We start from the raw sequence: 17,976 nt of genomic DNA, 5'->3' as shown, positions 1-17,976 counted from the left end.
ATCCTAGATCTGTGAGGGGAACGGACATCACATTACTGTAGTATATTTGGAGTGGGCAGGTCAATACTCTCCTGAAAGTCCAATTTTGATAAATCAACTGCGCTCTTGATGCCTCGAACAAATTTAGGAGGATACATAAATCAGTGATACGATGAGTGCAGCCAGAACTCACCATAAATATGACTTGAAATCTATCATAACCACAAGTTTGTAATGTCTGCACTATATGTCCATGTTTACCAACAGTGGCAAAATATGCAGTCATAGTAAGGCCTTGCATATCCGTTGAGTACGATAACTATAAACATGTCGAGATATAGGGACATGCGAGTCTCGTGACTCACTGGAGATAATCATCTCCGCACATTTATAACGAATACAATAAGAAATATAAAGGCATGACAAGAATGCGGTTTCCATGAATATAAACAAGATATTGTGGCCCCGAGACTGTGAATGGGCACTCTAGGTCGGGAATGAGCACTTTCCGTACCTATGTCGAAAGTTTAAAGGGCCATGTGTACTGTAGAGGAGGACTCACGCTAGACTGGGCCGGGGCCGGGCCGGAGCTTCCGGCGCTTCGCATGCTATGGAAAGCGCCACGTGATCACCGATCAGCCGTCATAGAAAATGACGTGTCGTCCGACCCCCGGCCCGATCTAGCGTGAAATCGTAGGATACACATGCGAATAGGTAATTCGCAACTCGTGTTGATTTACGATCGCTATCACTCGTTGCGAATTTCCTACTTTCCTGACTTGTACCGTAAATATTTATTATGTATAATGCTTGTCTAATACACACGTTCATCAACACGAAATGAATGCAAAAATGTGAATATTGCAAGTTTTTGTAACATTTTTCTTATCCGACATTAATAACGTAACATTTTAGCATATTTTTTTACCATCGTAATGCAACACTTTCATTAGATTTAATGTTATAACGAGTAAAAAATGTGTGCCTACAAAAAATGTTTTTTTTTCTATACATTTTGGCGCAGAAATGCGTTTCTGGGGTACGATTGTAGGTTTATTACGTAGAAACATTTGAATCGCACGGGAGGCATGTGCGTAAACGTGCATGATGCACGTGCGCGTTGTAAAATGCAGATCCTTATGGTATAATTTTATATGAGAGACGGCACACCGCCCGCGTGACGTGCGCGTGCTGCGCACGCCTCCGCACACGCAGCCGGTGTGCTGTGGCCGTTAGGGTCTTATATATCGCAAATGTTTATAAGACGATATCATATCGTTAAGTTCATTGTAGTTAACTAAGTTTGTGTAAATATAATTTTATTTACATGTTACACGAGGAAACTGAAATAATTTAATCCGACTGTTGCGGTTCTCTTACTTGGTCTGACGGTTACGGTCTCAAATTTCAACGGCAAATTTTATAATGATGACCATTAACGCTTGATTGTGATTATTCAATATTCCAATGTAATTTCCTCACATCATACATTAACTTATTTTATACCACTTCGCTGGCGATTTGAAACGTCGTTTTGGCTTACGCGATTAACGTCATAACTTCTTTGTCACCCGGAAGCATCTGTTTCAATTTCTTTTTTATATGCAATTGTAAGGCTAGCGCCTTTGATAATGAAACAAAATATCTTGTCGTAAAACTATCACGTCGCGTAAGCGTAATCGTTCTATAAGTGAAATCTCATTAGTTGAAATCATGGCGTCGTTGGTGTCAGATGTCTTCGTCGGATGCATCGATGATATTACTTTCTCATCTGACGAAGAAGATTTTTTTATTGTTTTATTATTTCAGAAGTTTTGTTTTTTACGCCTGTATAACGCTACGCCTGTCGTAATGACGACAGAAATCTCATACGCTACGCTACGACGACGCTTCGTGTGCGGACTTGTTTGAAGTTGTTCGTGCTCGTAGCGCTGTCGTTCTACGCGCGTATTACGATACGCTTACGCGCCTCTTACGCTTACCCTCCGTGTGCTGAGCCTTTGTGTCCAATGAACAGTTGGCGTCGATATCTCTAGATAATGCCCGTTTGATTATCATAAAGAGTCTTTGTTAATATGCACCACCAGCTTCTGCTCACGACTTCGTTTGTGTGACATGATAATGATTAATAAAAACCATTCTTTGTCCTTTCCCGGGTATCAAATTATCCGCTACCAAGTGTCATCTAAATTGGATCAGCGGTTTAAGCGTAAAAAGGTAACTAACAGACAGAGTTACTTTCGCATTAATAATATCAGTAGGGATATAATTATGCAACTTGTAAGGTCGTTGTTGAATATAATAATCTTAAGATACAGGAACACAAAGGAGGTAACACGTGAGACGAATTTACGACAAAAATACTGCAGAAAATTGTATGATGTACCTACGGAACTCTTGGGGCGCTAGTTCGACTCACATTTGGCCGGTTTTTATATATTTCCGCGTTTCTGAAAATAACACATACATACGAAACATGCCTCGAAGGAATAAGAAAATGCCCGTCATGCACTTCACCTTAAGAGGCTGTCAATACCTAAAGCGCGCACACTGTCTATTTGTATCGGAGTAAATGAGATAGCACTTTCGCATGTTACTGGGCCTGGGCAAGGGAATAATAAGAAAAATATTTAAATAAAAAAAAGTGGATTATTAGTGTAATATTTAACTCGACCACGGTTTAGATATAAATGTTTTGAAATTGTGATTTTAATTGCAGACCCATAAGTCAAAACAATAAAGACATAAAACCGTTTAATTGTGATTTTAAGACCAATCTTTGCAATTATTTTCTATCGAGCCGATTTCGTTCAATCGTGTATCGAGTACGACCACGATCTTTGAAATATAATTAATATGAACATATATTTTTCTTACTTGACTAAAACAAATAGTCTTTCTTAAAAAAACTGTTTAAGTAACATCAATTTCAAGGACATTGGGTGTTGACAGCCTCTTAATCTAGCCGAGGTCAATGCTACGTGTGCATTCAAAGAACAGTCCAGTTTGATTATCATAAGGAGCGTTTGTTAATATGCACTATTTATGCAACTCGTAAGGTGTTTGAGATAACTTGCACACTGCATCATTAATGGTTAAATTATCCATGTGTATACGGCTTAATTATAATACAGTTAACAGATGTACTTGCTAAGGCGAGTGTTCAAAAGGAACTTAACACAGCTTTATTGTTGTTAAGAGGACTTAGCGCCACTTGCACCATTCCACTAACCCGGGGTTAACCGGTTAAACCTGGAGTTTCCATGGTGACCGGTGCAATTTGACTCTGAGTTAACGGTTTAATCGGCTACTTACGACTTGATGCCCGATAAAACTACCTAGTATTATGATTCATTATAAAAAATCTCAGTGTCTTCAAAAAGTCCAATTACCCGTCATATCTTGTCCCATAAGCCCATAAGTCAGCCACAGACTAGCCAAAACCAACCAACTGTCTTTAAGATCTATAAACACACGATCCTTATTGAGCTTACTGTGAGACTTCGTTAATTTGTGTAACGATTTCCTATAAAGTCCTATAATATTTATTTATTTATACCCGCTTAATAAGCTCTATTCACTTTCATATCTGTCTACGCGATTATAACCGTACACGGCGGAAAGAACATAACTCGATATATAAAATTGAAGAAATTTGAACCGTATGTAATTATATTTTAAGTTCATATTTCTTCAATTTTATCTCGATTATCAACTTCTTCCCCCCGTGTACAAATACCGTTGCCGTAACAATATGCGCAGTCAAACTGTGTCGCGACACCGCCATTGTCATGGATCCACCGCAACAATTGACAACTGTCAACAAAAACACTCAGACGAAGCTGAACGTTTATCGGGGCATCCCGTTAAAAACCTCAAAACAGACTTACATTCACACAATACATTTTATGCACTTTTGTTTTTAAACGACTACTGAAAATAATGAAGCAGGTATTGTGTTATACTTGCATGACAAAGCGAAGATGGGGTCTTGTTTTAATTGTATGTTTGTCTACACAAACAAACTTTATTTATCTTACCGTAATTGTAACTATATTGTAAGTCCAATAGAAAAAGCAAATAATAAGATTTTACTGAAATATTATTAATGAACATATATTTTAAGAAAAAAATGATACAAATGAAATATTCAGTATGTAATTTTGAAGGTTAATTGGTTTGTTTACATTATTTGTATTTCTATTGGACTCCACTTTACTTACTCGATTTCTGAGTGTCCGACCGAAGATTCGATTCGATTGGTGTATTAGAAAACTCAATTCCCCTAATGCCACTGCCACTGGGCGCTCGACGCAGTCTTAATAATTATGTGTTTAAAAGCGCGGGTTTCTGACATTTTTACATCGATTTTGACAAGTATACAAAAGTTTCGGTTTCGCCTGAAACTAGAGCCAAAGCCGAACCTTCGGTTTCAGTTTTGTAAAAAAAAAAACATGTTACGGTCGGACACTAATATTTTGTCCCAATCGCTCAATTTGATTTGAGGTTTGGTCAAAGTTGTTGAACCGTGCAAAATGTGTTACCATGTTAACAATGCAAAAAAATACTTTTAAGTTTATTATTTGTGTATATATGGCAACACATGGGCCCCTTGTTTACATTATTTTAATGTTAAATTTAAGTTACCGTTACTCCTTACAATGCGCAAGGCATTGCATCAAACTAGCGGACAGCATCGCACCTACTTCGATTAAAGTTTTTGATTTATGCCACAATAGCCTGCAATGTGCACAGTCACTATTGCATATACCCGTCATCAAAATCCTTAAACTGCATCGTATGCATGTATGTATAAACTCTTTATTGTACAAAAGACAAAATATAAATATGGCACAGGATAAGCAGTTATTTTAAAAATTTGCCAAGCGATTGTTTATTTGCTGAAGCGCAATGTGAACATATGAACGTTATGAACTATCATATGTTAACTGACGTTTCGTAGACCTTATTATCAAAGACATAAGGCCCACCAATGGACAATTTAAGAGTGTTTTTTCCAATTAAGAGGGAACGTGGGGCCTACCGCGAACACCAAAGTTCGCAAATTGCGGGCATCTTTCTCTGTCACTCTCATTACGCCTTGCTTGGATTAAACGCGAAAGATGCCCGTTATTTGCGAACTTTAGTGTTCGCGGTAGCCCTTCAACGTGCGATCCCCAGGGAATGTTTGGTTTGCGAATATGTGTGGAAAGACATTATAAACGCATATGGATTGTTTTAATGTTATTGTTTGAATGTAGTCTTGCCGATACATGTGTCTGCTTAGGCTATTGATTCAATAAGAGCAAAAACATTTTCCATAAAGTTTTTCGGAGGTAACGATTTTCACCGCGGAATCAGAGAACATTTTCTGTTCCGTAAGACAAACCTTTTGTATTTTATTGTTAAATATTTACTAGGCACATTGCTATGCGAATCCTTTTGATCACATTCAGTCATATTCAAAGTAATAATTGCTGTAAGCTCTTGTACGGTCGAGGAAATTGATCCTTTAGCAATTTGCGGTTCAAGTAATTTTTGTTGTACATACTTATGCTAAGAGCTGTCCAATGTAAAGTGAACCGTAAACTGCTAAAGAATCAATTTCCTCGACTGTACTTAATAACTTACTTGTAAGATTTACCCTCTGCAAGTCATTGTAACAAACACTGACAAAGACATATCCATTATTTGAGCGAATTAATTATGTTTTTGTTTTCTACGCATTTGCGATTGGTGTAAACTGAAACTTTAATTGGAATTTAATGCAATTAGCTGACTCACCTCTGCCGGTTGGAGCCCGACGTTCTGTGACGCTATTGTAATGTAAGCTATATTTACAGTACATATGGTGTTACTTTACCGCACTAGTGCGAAAATTAGCATATTACGTTACTGTGTCGAACATTTAAAGGCCCATATGTACTGTAAAACGTACGATACATGTGCGAATAGGTAATTCACAACTCGTGTAAATTTAAAACGCTCCCTTCGGTCGTGTTTTAATTTATCGCCACTCGTTTCGAATTTCCTATTTTTCGCACTTGTATCGTAATGTACTATTTCCTGCGTCCAAGTACGTAACATGACGAACAAAACATGAGAACAACCTAATTTACCAGTTTGCGCGATTAAATCTCGTTTAATAAAATAATGTGCAATAATCGTATAGGTTTATGACATTGTTCATAAACAAGCCTCAAATTAGCTATTAATCGTTTGTCTTAATCTGTCATTTCGATTTTATATTTGTAAGAAAGAGATAAAACATTAACTAGGGGTTATTATACCTATAACCTGATGTCATGTTCGCTACAGGAAGGCGTGAGCGGCGAATGGAAAGGCGCATGGGTGATGCTGATACGCAGGGTGCTTGTCTACTACACCAGTAAGGAGAGCGGGCTCTGCACCGTCGATCTGAGGAAGACGAGATGCGTCGGTAAGTTAGCAAGGTGGCATAAACAGCAGGCGACGTGGATTACGTCGGGTCCTCATCTATATGATACCAGGGCAACATAAACGCCAGGTGACGTGGATGATACGCCGGGCCCTCTTCTACCGGACGAGGAAGACCAGATGCGTCGGTAAGTTACTAGCTACATATCAGTGTTGGGCGTAATCAATTACTTGTGTAATTTTAACTACAAATTAGATTACATGTAGTTACAACTACTTGCAATTAAGATCAATTTGTAATCGAAATTTTGTAGTCAAAAGTACATTTTAAAATCATAATCGTTAATCTGTAATCCAACTACTTTTTGCCCAACACTGCTACATATGCCACTGGCAGCAGAACCAAGCCCTGTCCTAGACAGAATGGCGAGGAGCATGGAGGATGTTGATACGTAATAGGGTGCTCGAATACTACACCAATTGAGAGGTTGAGCTCTGTAAAGTTGACCTGAAGAAGACGAGATGCGTCCGTAAGTTATACTAATGACTGTGAGCTGTAGACCTCGTGAACCCCCGAATACATAGAGCCCACTGCCAAAATATCACGAGGATCAGCTGAAAAATGTGATATCACCTGTAAATCACTCGGAAACTAGTAAATACTTTCAGAGTTATTGAGCAAAAACGTTAAAATCCGCGCGATCAACAAATCTCCCGTCGCAAAGTTTCGTGCGGCGCGCCTTATCTTTTGCTGCTTTCTAATTTCCTGATCCTCACGACTCACTCGCGTTTCTTGGTCGCCCTATCGAATATTCAACACAACAGTTTACAGGCGTTATGTGTCTTATCTACCATGATATTCACGATAGGCACCGTCCAGTACACGGTGATATTATGTAATGGTTTGGCCGTAGAATTTTACGAAATAGTATTATTTTTGATAAACTTGCCTTTAATTAAAATAGATACCTAATGAAGTATAGCATTACACAAGATAGACTAAACAATAGGAAGTTACGATGCATTGCATTGAGATAACGTCGGTAGCAGGGTCATTTGAATACTGTAAATACAGTGTAAAGTTGCCTTGTTTGCCCTAAAGTACAGGTTGTACCTATTTAGGAAGCAGAGTTTCTAATTCAAGGAAATCTATGTAATTTGATGTTGATGAAATAAATTAATTCAATTTCATTCATTCTAAACTCTATATTGCGACACTCAAGCGGACGTTTTTTGACGATAATGTAGTATCACGTAAATATGCTAAATACCTACTCAAGTATGCTTCACCAGCAAGTATTAGTGCTAAAAAATATTAAAGTAAACAACTACAAATGTCGATGTTACAGGGAGTGTATTGTTAAATCGAGTAACGTTATATGGAGTTTACAATGTATCTACCTAACTAGAAGCACTTTCTAATGTAGCAAAGTAAATAAGGTGCCTCCTTGGTTAACGGTGCAGTAGCATAAGTGTTGTTAAAGTCTTGTCTTAGGTATACGTCGGCGGCCAATCGTAAAATCAGCCAGATTGTAATGTTCCCGTGTAATGTTTTGACGGTAGTCACATTAAACCAATAGCTAGGTACGATAGGTTCGTTAGGTTGCTTCAGATTCCCGAAAGGCAAACTGTCCAGAAATAAGAACTGGCGTAGCGAGGTTCCGTCGACTCGGTGAACGAGACAAAGATATTCCCGTTTCACGATATGCCTAGAAATTTCACGATCTGCCGCCGGCATGTACACATCAACTTGTTGTATCAATGATTCTTTGATAATAGTATAGAATCATTAGCAGCAGCTAATCTTAGGCTAACATTAGGAGACCTGTTTTGCTGTTAGACTTTAGTAATTATTCAACTTAACCTTACTGCATTGAATTAAGATCTAATATAGTGAAGTACCTTTCGAACGACCTTTAATCGCTCGCGGAAATGAACGAGCACGAAGGTATTTTATAAATAATGTAGTATCACGTAAATATGCTAAATACCTACTCAAGTATGCTTTACCAGCAAGTATTAGTGCTAAAAAATATATACTTATTTATTTGTGACTGTCTGGAATTTAAATCATTATAGATTTCGGTTAAATCACAGACTAAATAATATTACTAATATTTTGTGGACTAATATTGACATTGTTAGTGATTAAAATTATACTATGTCTAAAAAATATAAAACTGCGAGCAAAGCTAGTCAAGGATATATACTCGTATATATATAAAAGTAAACTATAATAAGTTATAAGGTTATAACTCACCGAAATGTTAGAAGAATCGACATGTATAATTCCCGTATTTATAGTACCTGACTATTAAAACTAATACTATTGTATATAGTAGCTCCCTAAAGTCATTAAAAATGAGTAATATATTTAAGAAGACAGGCTACTAGGTTATATTACGCGGCAGATATTTTCTTAACCTTTTGAACGCTTTATATCATAAACAAACATCACTCAAACGCCAAGCTCTCGGGCGCAAGCGAGCTAATGTAAACCTTACTCGTAAGTGTGAAAGTTTGACAGCGTCCGCCATAACACCTATAGTTGTCCTTGGCGCTGTGAGTACGACTATTGACGACGCCGTTACGTGTTCTTGGCGTTCAAAAGGAGTTGAGGTACAGTCAAGGCATTAAATATCTGTACACGACCTTATTACCTAGATATTAAGGTAGTGTGTACACATTTTTGTCACTTTGTCCCTATCGATATTTCTTATCCATAACATTTATGTAATATTTTTTGTAAATAATTGACATGTTACAACAGCAACAGCCGCAAAACAAATTTGAATTTGGAATTAGTTGCGCGAAAGTAGAATAATTTTCCGATAGCTATTGCGGCTAATAAGATGCGTCTAAACTTGGCGAATGCACTGCGAGTTTACTGTAGCTTGCGCGCTTCATGCGTGCCTTGCATGAACTACACTAATTAAGCGCGCAATGTGAAGTAAACTTGGGGCCACGCGGCGCATTCGAAGTACCAGCGAGCCTAGACAAGATGACAATCTTATATCCAAAAGAAGAAATGTATTTCCATACATTATTTCAGTTTTGACTGCAGTTTTCTATCAACGGTTGTCACTTGGATAGGTCCCCAATGTGGGGACCACCAGTTCGGCACTGACATAAACGCTATCGAGAACGTAACTTACTTTCTATGCGTCTCGCTCGTACTAGCATATAAGTGCGAGCGAGATGTATAGAAAGTAAATTACGTTGTCGATAGCGTATATGTCAGTTTTGACACTGTACGGTATGGGTACTGATCACCTTTTGGCAGAGTTAAGTAAAAGGGCGAATCAACTTTTTTTATGTTGTTATCCTGTCCCGTTGTCAAGTCGCCATCAGATAAATCGGAGAGGCCGAGGTGCTCAAAGATATCTGAACATGCACTCTAACGCCTTGACAATAGAGGCGCGTTTAGATATTTGTGAGGAACTTGGCCACTCCGATATATCTGATGGCGACTGTCCAAGGGACAATACTGGCATACTTAGTTCGAAGAGATGTTGTATGCTGTTCTGTTAACATGCTTAGTAGATGGCCCCTTTATAGAAATTGGTTATAAGTTATAATTACCACAAAAATGCATCTTTGATACATTTCAATACCATAAAATCAGAATTTCAAGATAATTATTACTATTATTTTTTATACTACGTCGGTGCCAAACAAGCATACGGCCCGCCTGATGGTAAGCAGTCTCCGGAGCTTATGTACGCCTGCAATTCCAGAGGAGTTACACGCGCGTTGCCGACCCTAATACTCCGCACCCTCGTTCAGCTCTGGCAACCTTACTCACCGGCAGGAAAACAACACTATGAGTAGGGTTTTTGTCTCCTGGTTAACTAATCGTAACCATGGCAATAAAAATATTCACCCAAATAATCTAGTCATCCTGCGATTTATTAGAAACCGGTAAAACAGTTTATTGGCGTGTCAATGCGTCACTCTGAGTCAGCGCTCTGGTGACCTGCGGGCGAACTTTGCCCGTGTAAATATGACACCTTGATATTCCGGTCTGTGACGTCACGCGACGAAACTTCTGTTGACCGCTAAAGTATCGTCTGGCGATAATTGGGAATGCATTACTACAATTGTTTAACATTAAACAATACTTTTTAACCTTTCATGTGCGTGGTGATCTAAATTCATGGGTTTAAACTTTGCCCGTGTAAATATGACACCTTCCGTGTTCGAAATGACATTGATAAGTCACAGTTTTCAATTGTTTGGTTTAATAAAATGTAATGCCCCTGTTACAACAACCCTATATGCAACATTTAATTACTTTTTATATAATTAAAAAATAAAAAAAGTTATAAAAAAATTATTTTGAAACTTAACTATGCTATTTAGTTTCCTTGTACTTAGCCTGGAGTTAACGGAATTCAATAAAAACACCGTGTATATAGGGTATAGGGAGCGTACTTTATGCCTTCACCCTATAAATCCAGCGAAGATTTAAAACTTCTAAGAAGTTAGCTAAAACTTCTAAGACTTAAAACTTCTAACACGAGCGGCAACACCTGTTTTTTAGCGTAGAGTCAATGTCTAGTTTAAGTTTTCATTTTGGTCATAAGGTACCCTCTAACACGTACCCTTCCTATTGCATAGAGTTCGTCGAGAGACGGTCGTCATCAGTATCACAATTTGCAATTTGAACTGCGGTACGTTTTCTGCTAATACAAAGGACTTTGGGCCGATTTGACTATCTTGACCAGAAAGGTTATCATGGTTGCACAAATCTTATGTGTACTTAAATACATGCTAGAATGATATATGCTAATAGCTATCCTACCATTTTACTAGCGCTGGTCCAGCTGGTAAGATCTTCGAGAAGTACAATGCAAATTTAAACTGATTGCCAATATTTTTTGCGTAACGAATCAGAGCTCGGGTCAAGTCAAAAGTTATCGTGTGTGATATCATACTTAGCCGGAAAATACTTCGTGATTCAGCGTAGGTTATTGTCGTTTAGTGAACAGTGTCTTGTCATAAAAAGGCACAGAAAATTTATCTTTATCTCACAAATAATACTTGTCCTATTACCCTGGAACCGAGGAAATTTTTGTTACTAACACATTTGCCAGTCCCGTTTTATCGTCCATATCGTCCATATCGATCTTGATTTTCATGAGGATCAAGAGATCCTCATGAAAATCAAGATCGACTGACATTTTTTACAAAAAACTGTCTAGTAGCCAATTGCCACGTACCATTGATGAGTTACTAACTTCTTGTCATGTCTTAATTCCAGTGACGCAAGATGCAGACGAGGAGACGAAACATGCGATGCCGACGGACGGCAGCGGGAACCTTCTCATGGATTGTCCACACGCCACGATCTATCTGCGGTTCCCCACCGAGAGGGACCTTAAGGTGAGCCAGCGACTTACTGTATCTCTCAATGGGGTTTAACATCCACAGATTATAAGTTAAAAAAAAAAAACACAAGTCAGTCTATGGTACCCTCAAGGAATTTGAATTGTCATAATAACAATAGAATTAGATTCCTAGCTGCTTACATATTGAATGCCACTGTGACGAGGTACAGAGTGGCACAGAAATCAAATTCCTAGCGTTCGATAGGCTACTGACTTTACAGAAAATATGTTTACTTACTTGGTTGATCCAAAATGAGTCTTGGCCTTCGACACGAGAGCACGCAATTTTGCGCAAATTCACGCCAGCTTAACGAAGCTCACAAACATTTTTGCCTTTATCTGTCCACCAATACATACTTAGGATATTTTTTATATCTACTACGAGTATCTGTAGTTAATTAGTTGGCACCAACAAAGTGCACAATGAACAGTAAAGTTAAATAGCCATAAAGAAGTGAAATAATATTCTTATATTACAGGGATGGCGATACATGGTAAAATTAGCTGCTCACAATAACGGAGCTCAAATACACCACCAACAGTTGACCAAGGAAGACGTTCCGGCAATCGTTGATAAATGCTTAAGCTTCATATATGCACATGGTTAGTATTGGGCTGTGAACTCTCAAATCAGCTATTTTTTGAAGTGAAAACTTCTTTAGCGGCGCTGTGCACTTTTTGTGATGGGGAAAAAAATGTTAAACTCGGAACAGGTCACGTGAGCGACAGATTCGTCAGATTGAAAATTCGTAAGTCGCACACGTGACCTGATCGAAAAACTGTTACAATGTCATTGATGCCAGTAGACGGATGTTAAATAAATTGTTATAGTTCTGAAGTGTTAAATTTTTAATGTAATATATATTGTCATGTTTGTGAACGATAGCGCAAAAAATGAATATTGTATTTTATCACATAAATGATAATACTTTTATACTGATAATTAAAGCACTTCGTGCAAATTTATTCCCTAACCATTTCAAAATATCGAAAATGCACAACGTTAATATTCAAGTTTTCACTTCTGCTGGCACTCCCGGAGTGCATACCCGTTGTTTTTTTTTAATTATACGTGAACTTAATATAAGGAACAGACTGTCACAATGAATATTGAACACACCATCTTTATATGAGTTTATGTATTGACTTTAAAATAAATCGCAGAAACGTTTTGGATCGTGTGTTTCCGTTTTGATTTCATGACGTCTGTTAAAAAAATGATTTGGGTATTGTTTTGCTCATTAAATATATTTAGACTTCTAAGATTGTAGTCTCAATACCTTTCACTGTAATCGTTAATTTTCCCTTAAAATTCTGAAAATATTGTTTGGTGAATAACCTTACCATTTGTCAACAGGCAGCCTATCAGAGGGCATCTACCGCCGCGCGGGCAGCAACGTAGTACTATCTGAACTCCTAGCCCGGTTCCGCAGGGACGCGTGGTCGGTCCAGTTGAGCCCCGGGACGCATTCAGAGCACGATGTGGCAGGCGTGCTGAAGAGGTTCTTTAGGGACCTTCCCGAGCCGCTTATGTCGCAGGCTAAGAGGGAAGCCATGCTGGCTGCGTTAGGTAACTATAGCCTTACTAATCCAAGTTTAGCCCTTGGACGCATTAAAAATTATGTTGCATTCTTTAGCCACCTGCCCAGGTCCTTCATATCGCAGGTTAAGAGAGAAGCCATGTTGGCTGCGTTAGGTAACTATAGCCCTACTAATCCAAGTTTAGCCCTGGGACGCATAAAACTTAGGCAACTGCCCGGGCCCTTCATGTCGCAGGTTAAGTGAGAAGCCATGCTGGCTGTATACGGTAACTATAATATAGTCCTACTAATCCAAGTTTAGCCTTGGTACGCATAAAAAAATATGTCGCATTATTTAGACACCTGCCCGCGGCCTTTATATCGCAGGTTAAGAGAGAAGCCATGTTGGCTGTGTTAGGTAACTAGCCCTTCTAATCCAAGTTTAGCCCTACTACGCACTGATTAAGATGTAGCCGGCGTACTGAAGTGGTTTTTAGGGAACTTCCCGAGCCCCTCATGTTGCAGGCTATGAATAGCTTCCCTCTTAGCCTGCGACATGCTTGCTGCGTCACGTAACTGTCACCCTATTTGAGCCCTCGCACGCATTCTGTATACGAAATATTCAAGAGCTTACTCGTATTCGGCTTCGGACTCAACGGACTCCCAAGGTCGTCCGTTTAAAACGAATCCTCAGCCAGCAAGTAGGTACTTCCGAGCCTCGACCATAATGTACTATTACAGTACATATGGTGCTACTTTACCGCACTAGTGCGAAAATTAGCATATTACGTTACTGTGTCGAACATTTAAAGGGCCATATGTACTGTAAAACGTTGTACGATACATGTGCAAATAGGTAATTCACAACTCGTGTCAATTTAAAACACTCCCTTCGGTCGTGTTTAATTTAACTCCACTCGTTTTGTACTATTACAGTACGTATGGTACTACTTTACCGCACTAGTGCGAAAATTAGCATATTACGTTACTGTGTCGAACATTTAAAGGGCCATATGTACTGTAAAACGTTGTACGATACATGTGCAAATAGGTAATTCACAACTCGTGTCAATTTAAAACACTCCCTTCGGTCGTATTTAATTTATCGCCACTCGTTTCGAATTTCCTATTTTTCGCACTTGTATCGTAATGTACTATTATTGTTTCCAGATCAAGACGACCCAGCGGCCCGCAACACCATCTACCGTCGCGTGATGTCATCTCTTCCTCTCGTGGCGCGAAACACGGCGCGCAAGTTATTCGCCCACTTGCACTTTTTACACAGTATGGCGCACGCCAATAAGATGAGTGCAGAGAACCTTGCGTCTGTATGGGCGCCTACTTTGATGCCAGCTGCTTTGGTAAGTACAAACATAAGAGCCTAGAATTATCGTGGAAAATTAGAGCTGCCGTAGGAAGTTTACTTATCGACTGCCTGACTTCAAATGTACTTATGGTAAACGGTATTGTTGGCATTATTGTACGTACATTGGTATTCAATAACATAAATCTCACTATGTATGACAATATATAAAACACCACAAAAATCCTATTGAAGACGGACTGTGAAGTGACTAAAAAAATATACTTTGCCCACTAAAAATAGACTTTGCCCACTTTTTCCGACCAGATAGCTGGACGATACAACTGACGACGAATGTATGTAATGTTGTTTTTTCCCATAGACGAGCAACACCCTGAACACATCATGGTACTCCAAAGAAGTATACGTTGTCCGCGACCTGATAGCCAACTACGAGGCCGTATGGGAGCCTACCGAGGCCGAAAAGCGTCGAGAGGGGGCCGTGCGACGAGTACTGATGAGAGTGCTTAGTAATAGAGCGCCTTCTGCCCCAAAGGCGGCTGGTGATTTGAAGGCGTGGATCTATGTGAAGGATCGGACGACGTGTTATCAAGTCGCGGTGAGTACGAGGCCGAATAATGGCGAGCGAGGCCGAATAACTGCGAGCGAGGCCGAATAACAGCGAGTGAGGCCGAATAACGGTGCCCTACGACGGGTGCTTATTAGAATGCTTACCTAAATACACAATGCTCGGTTTTGCTCTTTCTAGCGTCGTCGATAATGTACTATTTCTATAATTTCAATGTTTAGAAAATTCTACAGCAGCTCTTTTTGTAGGTAAAATGGTTAACTTTGTTTTACAAATATGAAAAATTGCCTTTAAACACATTATAATAAAATAATTCTCCCACAGCTAACGCCAAGCACGACAAGCGCCGACATATGCATCCAACTCTCCGAGAAAGCCAAGGTCGACTCGCATCTTCTCATGCTAGAGGAAGTCATATGCAACGAGTCCATGAAGCGAGTGGTGCATATCAACGAGGTGGTGCTAGACGTGGTGCTGCGCTGGGGATACTGGGACGAGGATGACAGGAAGGACAACTATCTGCTGGTCAGAGAGAATAAAGTGGGTTCCATATTACTCCCATCTCATGCTAGATCAGGTGATAGGCGACGCGTCCATGAAGCGAGTGGTGCATATCGACGAGTTGGTACTGGACGTGCTGCTGCGCTGGGGATTATGGGACAAGGAAGATAGGAAGGATAATTATCTTCTTAGTAACAATCGAGGCTATTTAACGCTCCGATTGAGTTTGAGATTGAGAGGGAATATATTACCCACCTGATTTTGAACTTTATTTCAAAGTGATAGGGTTAAAATTTGCATAATTCGTGACACTATTACGCCTTAAAAAGGGTTAAACTTATAACCACCTTCTCAGAGATTGTTTCCGTAAAGCGATACAAAAAAAGGTACAAATGAAATCATAAATCATATATTTATTTGTTTGTAAACATAGGTTTTCACAGATCATACAAATGTAAATAAGAAAGTATCACTGTGCTTAGCCATTAGGCATACAAATATTGTCCAGATGGTGCATGCATATCTACAAACTTAATCTATAAATTATAATTTAAAAATATAATTTAATGTAACTACTACTGTACTAAATGGAAGATAGCGTTTGCTTTGAAAGATCTTTAACCCTCATAACTTCGGGGTTTTTGGTGCGGGAATGTTTTCGTGTATTTATAACTTTGTTTATTGTAAAATAATTACCAAACTATGAATTAATAATAGACAGTAAGCTCCAAATGCGCTTAGAAATATTAAAATAGTATCGATTTTTATAGTTTATACCTGTTTTTTGCCTCGTGTAAAACATTCCCGCACCAAAAACCCCGATGTATGTAACTTGGGTTTGGATCATACCGGATAAACAAAATTCTCGGGATATGATGTCAACAGTCGACTTATTAAACATATAAATGTTTCAGTTACATAACTCTTATACTTAAGATTTTATTGATATGTAAACAACCCCGATTTCGTCACTGACTCACTCACTGATGATCATGATCAGACAGTTTCTGCACGTGCACTGGTCCGAAAATAGATCCCCTGGCTTCACTAAATATGTGTACAAAATTTATTTATAATATTTATTTATTTATTTAAAAAAAAAGCGCTGGTGGCCTAGCGGTAAGAGCGTGCGACTTGCAATCCGGAGGTCGCGGGTTCAAACCCTGGCTCGTACCAATGAGTTTTTCGGAACTTACGTACGAAATATCATTTGATATTTACCAGTCGCTTTTCGGTGAAGGAAAACATCGTGAGGAAACCGGACTAATCCCAACAAGGCCTAGTTTACCCCTCTGGGTTGGAAGGTCAGATGGCAGTCGCTTTCGTAAAAACTAGTGCCTACGCCAAATCTTGGGATTAGTTGTCAAGCGGACCCCAGGCTCCCATGAGCCGTGGCAAAATGCCGGGACAACGCGAGGAAGAAGATTTATTTATTTAACGGCTGGATATCTCGTCTAAACAGATCCTTCACGAAATGGAGGCGCTCAGGAACACGGGGCTGGTGTGCGCCGAGCTGCGTTTCGCCAGCGAGGCCATGAAGACCTTCAAGCTGCACATGTTCGAGTTCCAGAACGGCAAGCTGTGCTACTTCAAGGACAAACAGGTTTGTACCAGCATTTATTAGTATTTAGAATTTGGGTTCTGACCGCAAAGCGGTTCAAAAACTACTAATTATAAAAGTCCTGTCTTTTGGATCTTAATCATAACAGCAAAGAGTAAAGTAAGTATATAATAACAGTGTTAGTTTTCCTTCGTAACCCCCGATGAAAAAAGAGGGCTGTTATATGTTTGATGCAATGTTTATCTGTGGAATCGTAGCTCTCCAACGGACAGGCCGATTTCGATGCGGTTTTTTTACGTGTAAGTGTGTTTTCTTGCAGTGGTTCTTAGCTATGTTTCATAGAAATCGGATGGATCTTTTGAAGAGTATCGCCTCTTCCAAAATGCAGTAAGGCATTTTTGGCATAAAATAGAATTTGTTGGTACCTATATATTTAGCGTAGGGAGGTTATTAACTTTTTAAATTAATAGTTTTATTTATAAAAACTCTATTAGATCAATTTACAAAAATTATGACACAGTTAAACAGATATTTTACATATTCTATAAACAATACATTTGTTTATGTTTTCTTTTATACCTGGAACTCGATAACACGGTAGCTGGAATAAAAACGATCGTGACAATCTACCCTGAGTATGTTTATCCTTATTCATATTTTATCAAAAGTGATGTTTTTGAAACTAAATAGAACAATTTTTTTATACCATGTCGGTGACAAACAAGCATATGATGGTA

General features: G+C 38.9%; 1 protein-coding gene across 1 annotated transcript in view; it reads left to right on the top strand.

Annotated features, from left to right (window-relative positions):
* The window catches only part of LOC133520384 (arf-GAP with Rho-GAP domain, ANK repeat and PH domain-containing protein 2), a 38,251-nt gene that overhangs the window by 14,126 nt on the left and 6,149 nt on the right, over positions 1-17,976 (top strand). The window contains exons 3-10 of the mRNA XM_061854807.1: positions 6,298-6,418; positions 11,639-11,760; positions 12,245-12,368; positions 13,123-13,335; positions 14,456-14,646; positions 14,971-15,207; positions 15,502-15,717; positions 17,141-17,281. Of these exons, the coding sequence (XP_061710791.1) occupies positions 6,298-6,418; positions 11,639-11,760; positions 12,245-12,368; positions 13,123-13,335; positions 14,456-14,646; positions 14,971-15,207; positions 15,502-15,717; positions 17,141-17,281 (1,365 nt within the window). The remainder of the gene's footprint in view (positions 1-6,297; positions 6,419-11,638; positions 11,761-12,244; positions 12,369-13,122; positions 13,336-14,455; positions 14,647-14,970; positions 15,208-15,501; positions 15,718-17,140; positions 17,282-17,976) is intronic.

This window comes from Cydia pomonella, chromosome 1 (assembly GCF_033807575.1).
Source record: "Cydia pomonella isolate Wapato2018A chromosome 1, ilCydPomo1, whole genome shotgun sequence".
NCBI lineage: Eukaryota > Metazoa > Arthropoda > Insecta > Lepidoptera > Tortricidae > Cydia > Cydia pomonella.
The sequence above is the reverse complement of the archived record's forward strand: the minus strand, read 5'-3'. Positions and strand labels throughout refer to the sequence as shown.